We start from the raw sequence: 16506 nt of genomic DNA on the forward strand, positions 1-16506 counted from the left end.
AATCCGTTCTTACCCACTTCTTTTAATGTTTTCCATGTAGTTAATGAATTTTGCATTCAGTCAAATGTTGCATTTCCATCAACCTTATGTATTTCAAATGTATTCGAATATTATGAATTTTTTTTTCCGAAACACGATTTGGCTCCCCGACAACAATATTCAAATAAACTCCAACCCATGTTACATTCCTAGTTAATTATAAGTTTATATAAAATAATACATGTAATTATTATGTCATATAGTACTTCCTTTTTCCAAAAGCGAGATGATCTCTGGGTTTTTATTAGATTACTATTATAATATACAGGTTAACCACATTTTTATTAGCATATGTTATTATTTATAAGATCAATTTTAATTATAATATTTTATAAATATTTTACTGTGTTTCAAAATTTTAATATGTATTTAAATTGTTATATGAATTCGGTTAATAAAAATAAACTTTACATTTAAGATTAATTAATATAATATAAAACAAGAAGCTACAAATATAAAATATTACATTTAAATTATAACTATTAGATAAAATTAAACTAACTATCAAAAAATAAAAAGAATAACTAAAATCAACAACCGAAACGTAATTTTTATTTTTAAAGAAATAAATAGTGTTCATCGTATTTGAGGTAATATTATTCATATATCAAAACTTAAATAAAAATAGGATGGGGATGAAAAAGAATTAGATAAGAAAAATAAATAAATAAAATAGAAAAAAAAATAAAAATTTAGGATGGATTGGTGATGCCTTTTGACCTAAATCAATAAATTTTAGTCCCACACATATTTTAATTTTATTTTCTTTACACAATTAATGTACGAGCTTCTAATACATACAAACAATAATATGGTGTCAATTTTAGGTTTCATTCACATCATCTAAGTCATATGCATAATAGTATAATACATTAATACATGTAATTTGGTTTAAAAGATTGGCTGAATTTAGTCAAAATGTTCATTCATGTAATTAAATTCATCTTAATTAAGTTATAGAAAAAATTGGTAAAATTCCTGATCTACCCTCCCCACCCCAAATAAGCATTTAAGGCCTTGAGTTGTTCATTCTGTTTCTTTTTTTTCCTTAAAACATCTGAATCTTTCAGCTTACACTATCTCTTGGTTTTACTTTTCTGTCATGGCTGCCTTTTTTCTACTTCTTCAATGATTTCCTTTCCCATAGCTTTCTTTCACCAGTCTACTCCTATTTATATCCATTCAACCTTGAAAAACAGATAAAGCAAGCTATTTGACGAAAAACCCATATGAAATCTTTGCTTAGAAAGTGATTTTTCGTCAAAAGTTTTCAAGGGTTTTAGAAGATGGAGAAGCTCTGTGATCCTGCTCAAGAAGATGATCAAATGGATATGCCTCCAGGATTCCGATTTCATCCTACAGATGAAGAACTCATCACTCATTACCTCTCTAACAAAGTTCTCGATAGCACCTTCTTTGCTAAAGCAATCGGAGAAGTCGACATGAACAGAATTGAGCCATGGGAGTTACCTAGTAAGTTCTCTAATCTTTTTAGTTTTTACCTATCTTGTTATCTTTTCGAGTTATATTCAATCAAGGTTTTTGGTTTTGGATTCTGAAGCGATGGCGAAAATGGGCGAAAAGGAGTGGTACTTTTTCTGTTTTAGGGATAAGAAGTACCCCACCGGATTACGAACAAACAGAGCAACCGCCGCCGGTTACTGGAAAGCCACCGGAAAAGATAAGGAGATTTACAGAGGAAGATTGCTCGTCGGAATGAAGAAGACTTTGGTTTTCTACATGGGAAGAGCTCCAAAAGGGGAAAAAACAAATTGGGTGATTCATGAATATAGATTAGAGGGAAAATTCAGTCTGCAAAATTTGCCAAAAGCAGCCAAGGTATAGATTCTTAATTCCTAATTCTCCCTTGTTTGTTACTCTGTTTTTTATCGTGATTCTTTGTAATTGGAAATGCAGAATGAATGGGTTATATGTCGTGTTTTTCATAAGACTTCAGGCGGGAAGAAAATCCCCATTTCTGGGCTGATGCGGATGGATTCCGGCGGTGTTACCAGGTCGCTGCCACCATTGATGGACTCTCCGGTGGCGTTTGGTGGAAGGAACATCAATCCATGTATATCCGATTCACTACACGTACCCTGCTTCTCCAATCAAGTCGATATTCAAACAACCCAGAAAACCATGATTAATAGTTTCATCAACACTTCAATTTTTCCATTCGATTCCAGTTCCATTCCATTACTCGAAGGCCAATCTGATCCTCTTATGCACCAATTCCCTTCTGTTACTTCATTTCCAGTTCATGATCAGGCGATATTGAGGGGTTTAATCGAGACCTACAGTCATGGATTGAAGATAGAAAGAGATATATTTACAGGATCACAGGAAACAGGGGTGAGCTTCGGGAAGAACATCTCGAATCTTGAGAAGGGTAATATTGGAATTGAAGATCAAGAAACCCCATCAACTTCAGTTGGACCAATTGATTTGGATGGTTTCTGGAATTATTGAAATCAATAATTGGGAACAAGAATTTAATTATGATGATTGCTTTGTGATGTTGAAATCTTGAAACAGGGTGATCTTGAGTTGAGACAGTGTTTATACATGATGAAGATTTGACGAAAAATGAAGAAATAAGACAAGTATTACTTATTTTTGTGATTGATTATGAGGCAGTTAGTTATACTATATGTTTTTTTTTTCTTAAAAGTTATATGATATTATTCAATACATTTAGTGATTTTATTATATTCAAGTGGTTGGTAATCAATGTTGTTTATGTTTTTGACATTTAGTGTTTTTAATTTTTTATGACCATAGTTTTAGTTTTCGGATTATTTTTTGTGAAAATTAAAGGTACATAAATCACATTATGTTGTAAAAATTGAAGGTACTTAACCACAAATAATTTACACATAATATGTGACATGATGAGTGAATCAAATATCTTCGAATAAATTATTGTTTAGTACGAATTAATAGTGCGAGTTTGATAGATAAATGTCTCTCAATCAAATATTGAGGGTTCAAGTTTTATTGTAGATGAAATTGTGAATTAAAGATGTAGATTTAAGTGTGAATGAAATTATGGGTGTGTATAAACCGTTCTAAAAAAGGTGTAACTTGGTGAACAACTTAATATTAACAAAAAAAATTAATTTCATAATAACTAATATATTAAACAAAATCATATAAGCTATATTTACAATAATAATTTAATATATATTGAATATAGCAATTTAAAAAAGTATAAGTATATTGATTATACGTCCGATGACATGTCAAATATTTAAAGTGTATTGTTAATATTGCAAATCTATTGGATGGGGAAATACTCTATAATGTTTTGTGACGAATCAACCTTCCAAACTTGCTCACATGAAATTATCATAAATAGAAAGAACTAATCCTCTACGAAATGAACCACAAAATGATTTTGACTATCAAGAATCCAGTTAATACTTTTTTTTTTTAAAAAAAAAATTATAATTTAAAAAAAGTATACACACTTTTAAGCTTTATTACATTAAATGCATTCTTTTTGATAGGTCACATATTTATGTATAGTAGTAGTCCTTTTTCGTTAATCAAACATGTGATATAGTTTGGTTGAAATTCCGTTTATTTTAAAAAAGTAATTATTTATAGTTAAATTAGACATGTTTGGAAAAATTAGAATAGGAATGTTCAAATTAAGGTTGGCCTTTGCAAAATTAGTTTTGATTTTTAGTGCATAAATTCATGAAAATATATATAAATGGATTAATCCCCACAACAATTTGCTTGGTGCATATATAGCAACCCACCAAATTAAAGAAGACCCTTTATTTAATATAGTAAATTTTGATGTTTTTGAATTACTTATATTTTTTGATATTCCTAAATTATTCTTAATTTGGCAAAGGTACCTATTTTGTTAATGTCCTTGATCAAGGGTAAAAATGTCAAAAGATTGTTTTTAAGTCGTAAGCAAGATTAAGAAATGAAAGTGATATTTTCCTTTAATGAAAATGAAAACACGAAAGTTGTTTGATAAATGTTTGATTATTCATCAAGTTTATTAGACCTTTTTATATTAACAAAATATGAGTCATGACCGTTGGTAGATATCGGATTAAAGGTTTATAAAAATATTGCAATCGTATGACATCATTAAAACAAGAAATTATTTTTGATTGACCTGATTTAAAGAGCGCTATAGCTATTATCAAATAACATTTGAGTGGTTATTATTTATTTATATTTTGTCAAGTTGTACTAATATGTTGATGTGTTGATATGGCCTCCCAAGTTATATTAATTTATTAATGTGGCGTCCATGTTGTAAAAAACTTAATGACGTAGATTTTTTATTGTATTATATTTTTATTTTGTCGTTTTTCGTGAACTAGTCTTTTTGATAAAAGGATTGTGTTTTATAATCTATTAACTAAAATATGTTCAAAACATAATAAGAATATATAAATAATAAAAGGGCCTCATATTTATTCACTTCTCTCCTTCTACGATCAATACACGATTCTCCAACATTCACCATTGGCTACCTCTCTATCCCGATCAATCACCCTCCATTTTCGTCACTCTTAGCTAGTCCGGATGCATGTGGAGTTACCAGTTGTATTGCTAACTTCAATCAAAATTGCATGTTAGGTCGCCGACAAAGACGGTGAATATGTCCATATATATAGAATCGTTTGTGGGGAATCTGGAATCCCATTTTCAAGTTGCAGGGATATTTGAAACGACAAGCATGCAACTAGACATGGTACTAGGTGTATTATAAAACGACATGATTGATTGTATCTCGTTTACTATTATCAGATTGAAATCAAAGAGAGAAGAACAAGATTGTTCATTGTATTGAATCATGAAAATGAATACAAGTACAAAGCTTTTATACAAACTCATACTAATTAACTATTAACCACAAACTCATACTAATTAACTATTAACCAATTATCTAACAGCTAACTAATACTAGTTAAGTTAACTAACTCTGGTTAGATCACCTTCTAATTACCCGATATAACTGCTTCTAACAAACCCAACTTAACATATTAGATGGATGACAACATAACGAACTTAACGGCCAAAAAGTCAACATGACTTCCAATACCCCCCTCAAGATGAATGTTGGAAAATATTGTGCAAAGCCATCTTGGACATGATTGGTTAGCAGTTTATGACATGGCAAGGGCTTGGTGAACATGTCTGAAAGTTGGTGAGTGGTTCGTATAGGTAAAAGTTTCCCAGTTTTATCAAGAATGTTGTCACGAATAAAATGACATTCGATTTCATTGTGTTTAGTATGTTCATGAAATGTGATATTAAGAGCTAACTGAATAGCTAACTCATTGTCACAGAAAATAGCGGTTGGTTCTGTAACATCCCAAAAATACTGAGTAAAATTTCATTTTTAAATAAATCAAAACCATTCATTCATTATTCCAAAAGAAGATCAGAGTCAAAGTATTCTCAAAACATCAGAGTAAAATCATAAACAATTAATGTGGAATAAATCTCATGGGGATACAGTACGATAAAGTCGGGCCCTTTCTTTTGAAACCTGAAGTACTTGAAAACATGTTAAACATAAACCTTAAGCACAAAGCTTAGTGAGTTCCCCAACATACCACATACTAAACATACATAACAACTAGAAGCTAAACCGGGTCTATTTCACCCCTGAGTCCTTGCCGACTCCTTCAGTGTCTTTCAACCGGTACAAGTCTATTTCACCCCCGAGTCCCTTCCGACTCCTTTGGTATCATTCAACCGGTACGTGTCTATTTCACCCCTTACATATAAGCATACAATCATATCCGCAAGAGTTACAAAGACAATAAGCACATACATGCATATCAGCAAGTGTCACAAAGACAATTATCATCCTACAACATAATCTAGTGGGCCAACATTGGTGCCTTCGACCCACGAGTACAGTGAAGAGACTCACCTAAACTATTCAACAGAAGCCCAACAACTACCTCAGCAACATAACAGCCAACCTGAGCTTCCTACAGCCAAACTGAAACCAATCCTTGGACAGATATTGAATCCTACCCCAGTTTGACGAAAAGTCAAACTGGTTAAAAAGTCAATGGTCAAATCTAAAGTCAAAATTGCCAAGAGTAGCCCTCCACGTCGTGGCCTTCCTAGCGTACGTCGTGCACAGAAAATGCCAAAACAGTCGATGATTCCCCAGTCTCCACGCTGTGGCAGCTTAAAGCCACATCATGAGTGTTGGATTAGGTGTCTAAGCTTAAAAGTATAATTGGTATAAACTTGAATTGATAGTAGCACAATCCTTTTGGGTTGCCCTCAAACCTAGCAATTAGACAAGATGCTTTTTAGAGAGAGAGATAAATTTATTATGTGATTAATAAATTGAAATAAATGATTTATTAATGTATTATGAGAATAATATATTAATTAGAAATCATATTGCTTATTTAATAATTAATCAGAAATTAATTGGAATTAATTATATTAATTAAAAGTGCAGGGATTGTTTGGTTATTTATTGAAAGTTGAAGAAGAAAGGCCCAAGGACCTCATTGGATGAGGTGGACGAAAATCACTTGGACAAGCCCAAGAGTTTTTGTCCAAGCCCTTTGGATAAGGGGAATGGGCTGCTTGGTCACCAAGCTGGGGAATCTAGGGTTTCTCCCTTAAACCTTAGCTTTGGCACCAAGCTACCTCGGTTATATAAAGGACCTAGCCCTTCACATTTTCGTGCACTCCTTCCCTCTACAAGCCTTGGACGAATTTGGTTATTCGTTCACCTCTCTCTATATTCATCCTATTGCTAGCTTAGGTGTGATTCCATTAGAGGTACGACAATTTGGTGCTTGCTTCCAAGAGATCAACAAGAAGGAGTTCATTGTTATTTGCTACAATAACAATCAAGGTATGTAATCCTAAACACTAGTTTGATATTTTTGAAAATAGCCTAGTGTTCTTAGGGATTCCTTTTGATGTTCTTAATTATAGGTTCATTAAAGAAAACATATATCTTCATTAGGGTTGCATGCACACTTAAGAGTTTAATTTTGTTTGTTTTGCATAAAAGCCATCAGTGGTATTAGTGCATGGCTTGTTTTCTATTGAATTTGCTATAATTGTTGAATTGATCAAATTAGAGTTTATGGAAATTAAACCCTAAAAGAATGAAATTTCGATTTTAGGGTTAGGGTTTTGAAACCCTAATCTTGCCCCCTATGTTTCGAAATTAGGGTTAGGGTTTTGAAACCCTAACCCTCCTCCCCAAGAATTTTGACTTTTAGGTAAGGGTTTGAATCCCTTACCTTCCTCCCCAAGCAAGCCATTTTCAAAAATGGTAGATGTGGTTAGGGTTTCCTAATTTTGGTAATTGTTAGTTTATCTGATTAAATAGGATAATTATAAAATTAGATAAATCCTACACCTTTTTTTTCGAAATTTAGGGGTGAGGATTAAATTAATTATTTGATTAATTTTATTAGATAATCCTTACATTATTAATTGAATGTTTAATTAATAGAGAATTATTTGGTTTAGTTTTAAATTTAAATTAATTATTTAATTTTCGAAATTTAAATATAAACCTAATATTTTGAAAAAGTTTTAAAATACACCTTATACTATATGTAAAAATTAAGGTTTAACAATTACTATATGTATAAGACTAAGTCGGTTGAACCGCTATTACGTCTCATTCACGAAGCTAGTCTATAAGGGGGTATAAGGAAACTGCCTATAGAATGGTAGTTGAAGTATTCCAGTGCATTTCGCCTTCTGAGTCAGAATAAATATGTTTTCGAACCTTCTCTTTCAAATTCAAAGTGGAGGTTCTCGCGCGAATCTCAGCAATCACTTGTTCTGATTCTACATATTGATCATTTTGAACTAAAAGAAAACTTTTGGGCGGAATACACACATTGTGTATAATATCTTCACTCTCAATAGTTACATACAAGTCTCTAGAACATAGAAAAGCAGGATGTCCATGACGTGTATGTGTCGGATGAACCAAATCCTCGTTGAATTTTATTTTTCCATTAGAAGGGGCTCGCACATGTTCTGCAGTACCCCTGTAAATACTCCGCCGATATGAAAAGTTCTTAATGTTAATTGAGTGACCGGTTCTCCAATAGATTGACCTGCAATAATACCTACGACTTCTCCCAATTCGACCAGGTCGTCATGAGCTGGACTCCGGCCGGTGTCCAATCTCACCCACCACTTCCTTGATTAGTGGAGGGTCGTTAGCCGAACGGGTTTGATAGGACAATTAATTCTCATTAATAAGTATAATGCGATTAAAAAGTAACTAAACTATTTTATTTTAAATCTCAATCTTAGTTACTTTAGGAAAAATGTGAATTTGTATGCCAGCCCTTGAAATTGCACATTATACTTTATAGTAGTTAGTGGAGCGTGTGCGGTTAACTGGCACACTAATAGTGACTATAAAGAGTAATAATGGGCATCTCGAAAATTATCATTGATTAATGGAACGCGTGTGGTTAACCGGTACATTAAAATGAGATGATAAATGGCGTCGAGAGAGTGCCAAGCTAATTTGCATGGTTATTCACATCTTGTTTGTAATCCTCGGTATCCCAATCACAAATGGAAGAGCATAATCTGATATTAAACATGCCATTGAATAGTTTCAATGAGTCTCAAAAGATCTAGGAATTTCACTTAACTTAATTTCCTTCAAATTTCGTTTTTTGGATGGTGGAATTGGTAAATCGTCATTTACCTACCTTTATAAAATTTACAATTAGATTGCGGCATCCCTTTTCTAAGTTAGGGATTTTTTTAGTTGGATCCAAGCCTTAATATTTTATTTTGGGTTGTTATATTAAGGATTGTTCTTGCCTAACTAAAACTACCTTTGTGTTACAGATGTCTGCTCTAAATGATACTTTTGGTTCCTCCTCCTCCTCCAATCATAACTTTTCTTTGTTGAACATCTGCTCCAAGGTGACATTGGATGGCACCAACTATAATGACTGGATACGCAACATCAAGATGGTCGTTCGTTTCGAGGACAAGGAGTATGTCCTTGAGAAACCATAAGATGAGATTGACGAAGAGAAGGTCACTCCTGAAGAAATGGTCGCCTACAAGAACCACTACAATGATGCAACAAAAGTTGATTTCATCATGGTGGCCACGATGACCCCTGGCCGTACGAGATGAACAAGGACCTTATAGAAAAGTACCTTAAGCAAGCTCGTCAAAAAACATACGAGGTGGTAAAGTCCCTCATAGTAAGCAAGATGAAAGAGGGAGAATTTGTTAGCGGCCACATACAAAGAATGCAACGATATGTGGATCGGCTTGTCAAGCTTAATGCGAACTTTGATGAGGAGTTGGCTATCGACATAGTCTTGAACTCCTTACCAAGTTGTTATGATCAATTCATCTTGACCTATTATTTGAATAACAATGAGACCACTTTTTCTCAATTGTACAACCTCCTATGAACAGCTGAAGCAGGGATGAAGGGAAAAAGTGTTGCCTCCACTCCTGCTAGTCCTCCCGTTCTGGCCATTGGTCAAGGGAAAGGGATCAATAATTAATTTATATTATAAGTATAATATATTAATTGAGAAATCATATTATTTAATTAGTATTAATCAAGAATTAATTTAGTGATCAAAAGAGACTAATTAAATTAACGGGGATTGATTATGTAAATCAGTGATACATATGGTTTGGGCTATTGATCCATGATGGGTTAAGTTTATGTATGTTTCCATGAAGAGTTAGTCCATATGATTTGTTGGATCATAAGCCTAAGTGTATGGATTAGAGTTTACAAGTGACCCTTGGAATCCTACACTATATATGTATTCCCTAAACCCTAAAATCGGCATGTGTGGATTCCTAGTTGAGCCTAGCCGATTTTTGTGTCTTCAAACCTCTCTCTCAAGTCCTCCATTTGTTCATGGTGTGTTGTGAACCGTTTGAGGCATCACACTTGAGGTGCTAAGCTCTTGAAAGGCCAAATTCTAGAAGCCACAATATAGAGGTATTCATCTAACTTGATTTTATGTTTCAAATATCAAATTGTATGCTTGTTGTAGGTTTCATGCTTTGGATAATTTTTGTTGCATGTATAACTAGAGAAAACTTAGATCAAAGCATTAGGGTTGTATGTGCACCATAGGAGTGTTATAGTACATAGAACCCAACAGTGGTATCAGAGCCATGGGTGTTTTCTGGTATCTAGATGCATTGCTTAGTTGTTCAAAGCTGGAAAAAGTCAAAAAACTGCACTCTGAAAGGGGGACTCGACGAGTCCATACATGAACTCGATGAGTTCATAGTGAACTCGACGAGCCCATAATCTGACTCGGTGAGTCGGATAGCCTGTTTGCAGTTTTTCGGGGGGGGGGGGGGGGGGGGTTGGCCAGAATTGGATTTGGATCATTACCTTAAACTGTTTTGTATCATAAAATCTGTTTTTTCTGATATGGTAATAGCCATCCTCATCCAATTAAAAGATAGTTGTCAAATTTTTAAGATAATTGTTAGTTTGAAACTATCTTGTTATAAGAGTTGCATTAGGTCAAATTGGTAAAAGATAAAATGGTTATTTTATAAGTTTAAAATTTGATCTAAATGTTTTTGAAGAGTTACAAAACTTGTCTTTAAGTTTTGGAATTCTAAAAGGTTTTAAGGAGTTATAAAATTAAGTCCATAAGTTATGGAATCCAAAAGTTTTCAAGAGTTTCATAACTTGCCTTCAAGTTATGGAATATGAAAAGTCTCTTTTATGAAACATTAACTCTAGTGATTGAAAAGTTTCAAAATGTGCAACTTTTGGGTTCATAACTTAAAAAATTAATTAAATAGTTTTTAATTTTGAATTTTTATATTTAGAACCTTGATGTTTTTTTTGAATAGTCTAATTACACTCTTATGGCTTTTATTAAGTTAATTAAATGTTTAATTAAGAGAGTATTATTAAATCCATAATCACATGGTTTAAGATTAATTAAATTAAGAGTATAATTCATTGATAGATTAAACCACATAGTATTTTAAAAGTTTAAAATACACCCTTATAATATATAAAATTAAAAGTTTAATATATTATATACGTATAAGTAAAAGGCCAGTCTTACCGTTAGTAGGCCTCATTCACGAAGCTAGTCTATAAGGGGTGTTTAAGGAAATTGCCTATAAAATGGCGATTGAATGGGTATCCACTCTTACCCACCGCACTCTTGACTAATTGAGAGTCGTTAGCCGAACGGGTAGGATAGGACACTAAACCCTCATTAAAAGTATAATGAATTATAAAGTAACTAAACCCTTATAAATTTCCAATCTTAGTTACTTTAGGAAAAATGTGAATTTGATGTTAACCCATGAAATTGCACATTGCACCTTATTGGTCAGTTAGTGGAGCGTGTGTGGTTAATCGGCACACTAATGTGGACTAATGAAGGATAGCAATGGGTTTCTCGTAAATTATCATTGATCAATGGAGCATGTGTGGTTAACCGGCACATTGATTAGGTGATTAATGACATCGAGAGTACCGAGCTAATTTGCATTGTTATTCACACCTTGTTTGTAATCCTCGGTATCCCAGTCACAAACTTGAAGGACATAATTGAGATTAAACATGCCATTGAAAAGTTCAACGAATCTCAAAAGAATCTAGGAATTTCAATTCATTTAAAACCTAATATTCATTTTCGTTTTTCATGGTGGAAATTGGTAAATCGTCATTTACTTACCTTCAAATATTTTGCAATTGGATTACGGCACCCCTCTTCCGAATTGCAGAATATTGTGTTGGGTCCTAGCCTTAATATTTCATTTGGGTGTTATATTAAGGACTTAAATCAAGTAACTTGAATTTCTCACTTCTAGATGTCTAGTTCTGACAACTATGGTCTTCCCGAATCTTATGGAAAAAACTTTCCTCATGAAGATGATGTTCCCAGAAATCATACTTCACTTCCTCCACCTCCTCCAATAATTCTCCCTAACCCACATATTCGTCGACTTGAAAAGTTCAAGGTCACTCAAGCCCTATTGGCTAGCAAACACCAAGATGAAAGGTCAGTTTGTTGAAGACTACTATATGACAGATCACGACGTGACTCTTATCGATCTTACCTACTTGCTAATTGCTACTGAATCAACAATGATTTGGCGCACTGGTAATGCAAATTTGATTGGAAGATCTACTTCCCAAACTTCCATGGACATTGACATTGGAAACACCGGAAGTCCAGAAAAGATTTCTCTTCCCAAGGGAAAGGGAAAGGCTAAGTCTGAGATTGTCCCGTGTGCAATTCCAAAAGAATCTGTTTGCTTCTATTATCAAGAGAAGGGGCATTGGTTGCGAAGCTGCCTTATCTACCTGAAGGATCATGAGGATGGTAAAGTCAAAGTGTATAACTCTGCTTCAGGTAAGTCCACTATCTAACTCTATTAAGTTCCTATTTCAAGATTCTTAATACATGATGTGATAAGATCACATTTTGATGTTTTGTAGGATTGATGAAAAGAAAGGAAGCTTAAAGGAAAAGCATGTTGAGTCTGATCGCGAAGAGATGGATTTCGATCGCATGGTTCGATGATTGGATTTCTGAGTTGCTACTTAGGAGTTATGATAGATTGCTTAGAAACATGTATTAACATAGTTTTCATTTGTATTTACATTGTAAGGACAAGGTTTTCCGCAATTGTTATGAATACAATTTTTTTTTGATTTTATCTTATTTTATATTTCTTTACAATGGCATTTGTGAAAATTGATGTTTGTATGTTTCTATTATTAGCAATATTGAAAAATAAATTTGATTCTTTCGTTTGTGGTAGTGTCTAAATTTACCAAATAAGGAAAGATTATCATCACCAAGTTTCAATTGGACAGAAACTTGGAATCATGCAACTTGTATTGTATGGTGAATGAGAACTTTTGCCTTTGGGAAATTAAGACTAATTCCTTGTTCACATGTATATGTGAGTCAAGTGAAGGACTAGGGGATCTAGTACACTTTGTTGTGTACTGGTCAGGTCCACCACAAAGAACGATAAGACTAGTCGTCATGATTTACTAAAAGATTAGTGAATATGATTACGCTTACAAGATTAAGTATAATTCTGAATCATTGAAAAGTTTCAATGTATAGCAGAACGAATAAGAAGAATTAAATTAGGCAGAAAGATAAAAGTTTCTCCAATCTGAAAGGAAAGGAGAGTACTTTAGTATCATGTTTTACAATCATCTTAATGATTATGAAAACCATATCACAATTGATCCTCTAAGGACACCTTAGTGCACTTGTATGGCTAAGAAGAGGAATCGGGAATTGTTGAAATAGTTAAATCAATTAAGGTGAGTCATACTTCGTTCCAAAATCAAGTCTTAGAGTCATACTCCAAGATTGTTCCTTGAGTGACATATCTTAAGTATGTTTAGAACACATTTAGAATTGGTAGTCGTGATGTATTTAAGACAAATACCAACTAAGACTAATTGTATGAAGTGTTTTCCTTGATAGAATCCGTACTAACTCTTGAATATTTGTTTGTCAAGGAGTGTTTCTTGACAAGAGAATCTTATATGTCAAGAAGTCAGTGAAAGTCTTAAAGATCTTGAAAAGTTTCAGGAACTAATCAAGAATAAAACTATTGTTTATCACTAGCACACGACTTGAGGTTCGTAACCTATCGTGTTGACATATTCTTGTTTCTGTGCTCATTCCAGTTAAAGTTGACTATGCATGTGAGTTCTATGAGTTCTCAATTGTTTGCATAAGGCAAAGCACCTGGATCGGTGAAAGTTCATTGATCAGTATGGGTGAGCTGCTCAACAACTTGGAAGACATGGTAGGCCCTTGTGCTACCATATGGCAAGAAATTAAGATTGAACAAGTTCAGTCCATATGAGTTTGAATTTGTCACAGACATTGTTTTATGATAATGGTTGGAAATGACAGATTCACATGGATAGGAACACATACACCATTAAATCTAAGTGGCAAGGTTTTTCTCCAATTCATGAAAATGATTGTGAGGAAACACTTTCACTAAGTAGATTTTAAAGAGTTAGCAATTGTGATATTTGCATTCTCAAATTCGATTATGATTACGACATCCCTCTTCATAGTTTGAATTGTGAGAAATGGCAAATAGTTTGAACATTCAGGACTTACTGCCGTAAGTTCTGAAATAGTTTAGACACGCATATGAGCTTTCTTATAAAAGGTGTATGAGCTTAGATAAAGGATTATCGAAGCATCTCGTATCAAAAATCTAAACTATGGAAAGAAATTCAATAAATATTGATTTCTGGAAGTCCAGTTGATTTCTAGATACATGTCAAAGATAGTGGGAGCATAAGTGTTATGCTAGTGAGATAATAATTATTATGCTAGTGGGAGCATAATTATTATGGTAAGTGTTGTGAGTTAGCAATACTATTTATAGGAAACAAAGTTCTAATTTGCAAAGTTGCAAAGGTTGAAAAGTTGTTTCGCTATAGTAAGGGAGAGGATACTTTTACTTTATTTTGAATCTAAAAGTTTAGATTGAAGTATTAATCAAACTTAGTCATGGATATATATGAATACTATGTTGAAATATTTCAACATTGGAAATTCTATGTTTATAGCAAAAGAGTGGTCAAGTATCATGTCTTTATGTAAGATATTATGAATCGTATCACATATGCTTCGGGTATAGGATCGATTGCATATGCTATAATGTTCATGTGTTCTAATTTTCCTATTGCCTAGGGCATTAAGAGGGAAAAAGGACTAGAACCGGATATGACTAAAGTGGTTAAACAACTGTTAAGGACAGTCTAAGGATTGGTCGCTTAAGGACAGTTGGAAGTATAGTAATGGTTGGGTCATGTTGGCATTGTTATGAATAGATAGGATTCTATTAATAATAAGTTGTCATATGGAAAATATGGAAATGTTTCCATAATGGGAGATGAATATTAAGAATCTATGTGTAGGTTAGAAACTTTTATGCAAGAAGTATGTTCAAAGGAATGTACTTTGAATTTGAGACTTCGCTTCCTTGGAATTGTTTTGTTATCAATCTCCAGTGGAAAGTTTTGTAATATCGTTGGCAAAGTCTCTGTGACTTTTGTACCTCGACATTACAAAAGTTACATTGCATGATAGTTTAGAATCTAACACATTCTAGCAGTGACAAGAACTTGGTATTCTTACACTTGCAATAAGGATTTGGATTTATGAAATGAGCTTCATTGGAAGTGTTTTTCAATTGATCTATTTCACAAAGAAAGGACCATAGGTAAACATAGTGTGCATGCTTGGAGCATGGGTAACTATTGTTTTCATTCAAGTATTAAGTTGATTAATCGAAACATTATACAATGAATAATGTGTTAGATTTGGCGTCTAAGCCCATAACTATAACTGGGATGTACTTGACCCGATTGTAGCATGGTCCTTTTGGGTTGCCTTCACCAGTGCAATTTGATAGGATGGACTTTTGAGAATAAGGTTATTTATGATTTATTAATATATTATAAGTATAATATATTAATCATATTATTTAATTAGTATTGATCAAGAATTAATTTGGAATTAATTTTGTGATCAAAAGAGACTAATTAAATATATGGGGATTGATTGTGTAAATCAATGATTCTTATAGTGTGGGCTAATGATCCATGGTTATTTAGGATGGGATAAACCAATGAGATAATCCATGGATAGTCCATGGAGGTTTAACCCATGGAGCCTAAGTAATATGAAAGGTCATTAGGGTTTACAAGGTGTAACCCTAGTATTTGCTACACTATAAAAGAATCCCTCATGGCCAAAATCGGTTACACTAATATACACCATCATTCTAAGAAGTTTGATATTGATTTTGTGCCAAGTAACTTATTCTCTCAAGCCTCCTCTTGCATATTGGTGTTTGTGAACCATTAGAGGCATCACACTTGGGGTGCTCAAGCTTTCAAAGGTTAAGAACTACAAGTCCTTCTAAGAGGTAAGTCATCTAACTAGTTGTATTGTTCATTTGTCAATTTGTATGCTAGTTAGGATGTATACTTTGGAAAATTGTAAATATGCATGTATAATTAGAGAAAACATAGATCCAAAGCATTTAGGGTTGCATGTGCACCATAGGAGTGTTATAGTGCTCAAAACCCAATAGTGGTATCAGAGACTAGGATTATTTTCTATTATATTTTATGCTTGTTAATTTTTCAAAAGCTGAAAAAATCGATTTTCTGGTCTCTGACTGATGAACTTGCCGAATCCACTGGCTGACTCGACGAGTCCACTCAGAAACAAGGGCAACTCGACGAGTCAGTTCATGCACTCGTCGAGTCCATGGTTCTGGTGGCAGAATTTCGAGTTTTCTTGGCCTAGATTCGATTGGAATCACTACTACAATCTGTTTTACATCATTAAATCTGTTTTTTATGATATGGTAGTGATTATGCTCATCCAATCACAAGATAATTGTCAAAGTTTTAAGATAATT

The 16506-nt window shown here is 33.3% G+C and overlaps 1 protein-coding gene across 1 annotated transcript; it reads left to right on the plus strand.

Moving 5' to 3' along the window:
- The first annotated feature begins 1071 nt into the window (after positions 1–1071).
- Positions 1072–2820, plus strand: LOC145108208 (NAC domain-containing protein 79-like). The gene is made up of 3 exons (XM_079045218.1): positions 1072–1512; positions 1601–1878; positions 1957–2820. The coding sequence occupies exons 1-3, from the start codon at positions 1326–1328 to the stop codon at positions 2509–2511; spliced, it is 1020 nt and encodes a 339-aa protein (XP_078901344.1). The 5' UTR covers positions 1072–1325; the 3' UTR covers positions 2512–2820.
- The last annotated feature ends 13686 nt before the right edge of the window (positions 2821–16506 follow it).

The sequence above is a fragment of the Lactuca virosa genome, chromosome 4 (assembly GCF_052849685.1).
Source record: "Lactuca virosa cultivar CGN04683 chromosome 4, Lactuca_virosa_CGN04683_v6, whole genome shotgun sequence".
In the NCBI taxonomy this organism is placed as follows: Eukaryota; Viridiplantae; Streptophyta; class Magnoliopsida; order Asterales; family Asteraceae; genus Lactuca; species Lactuca virosa.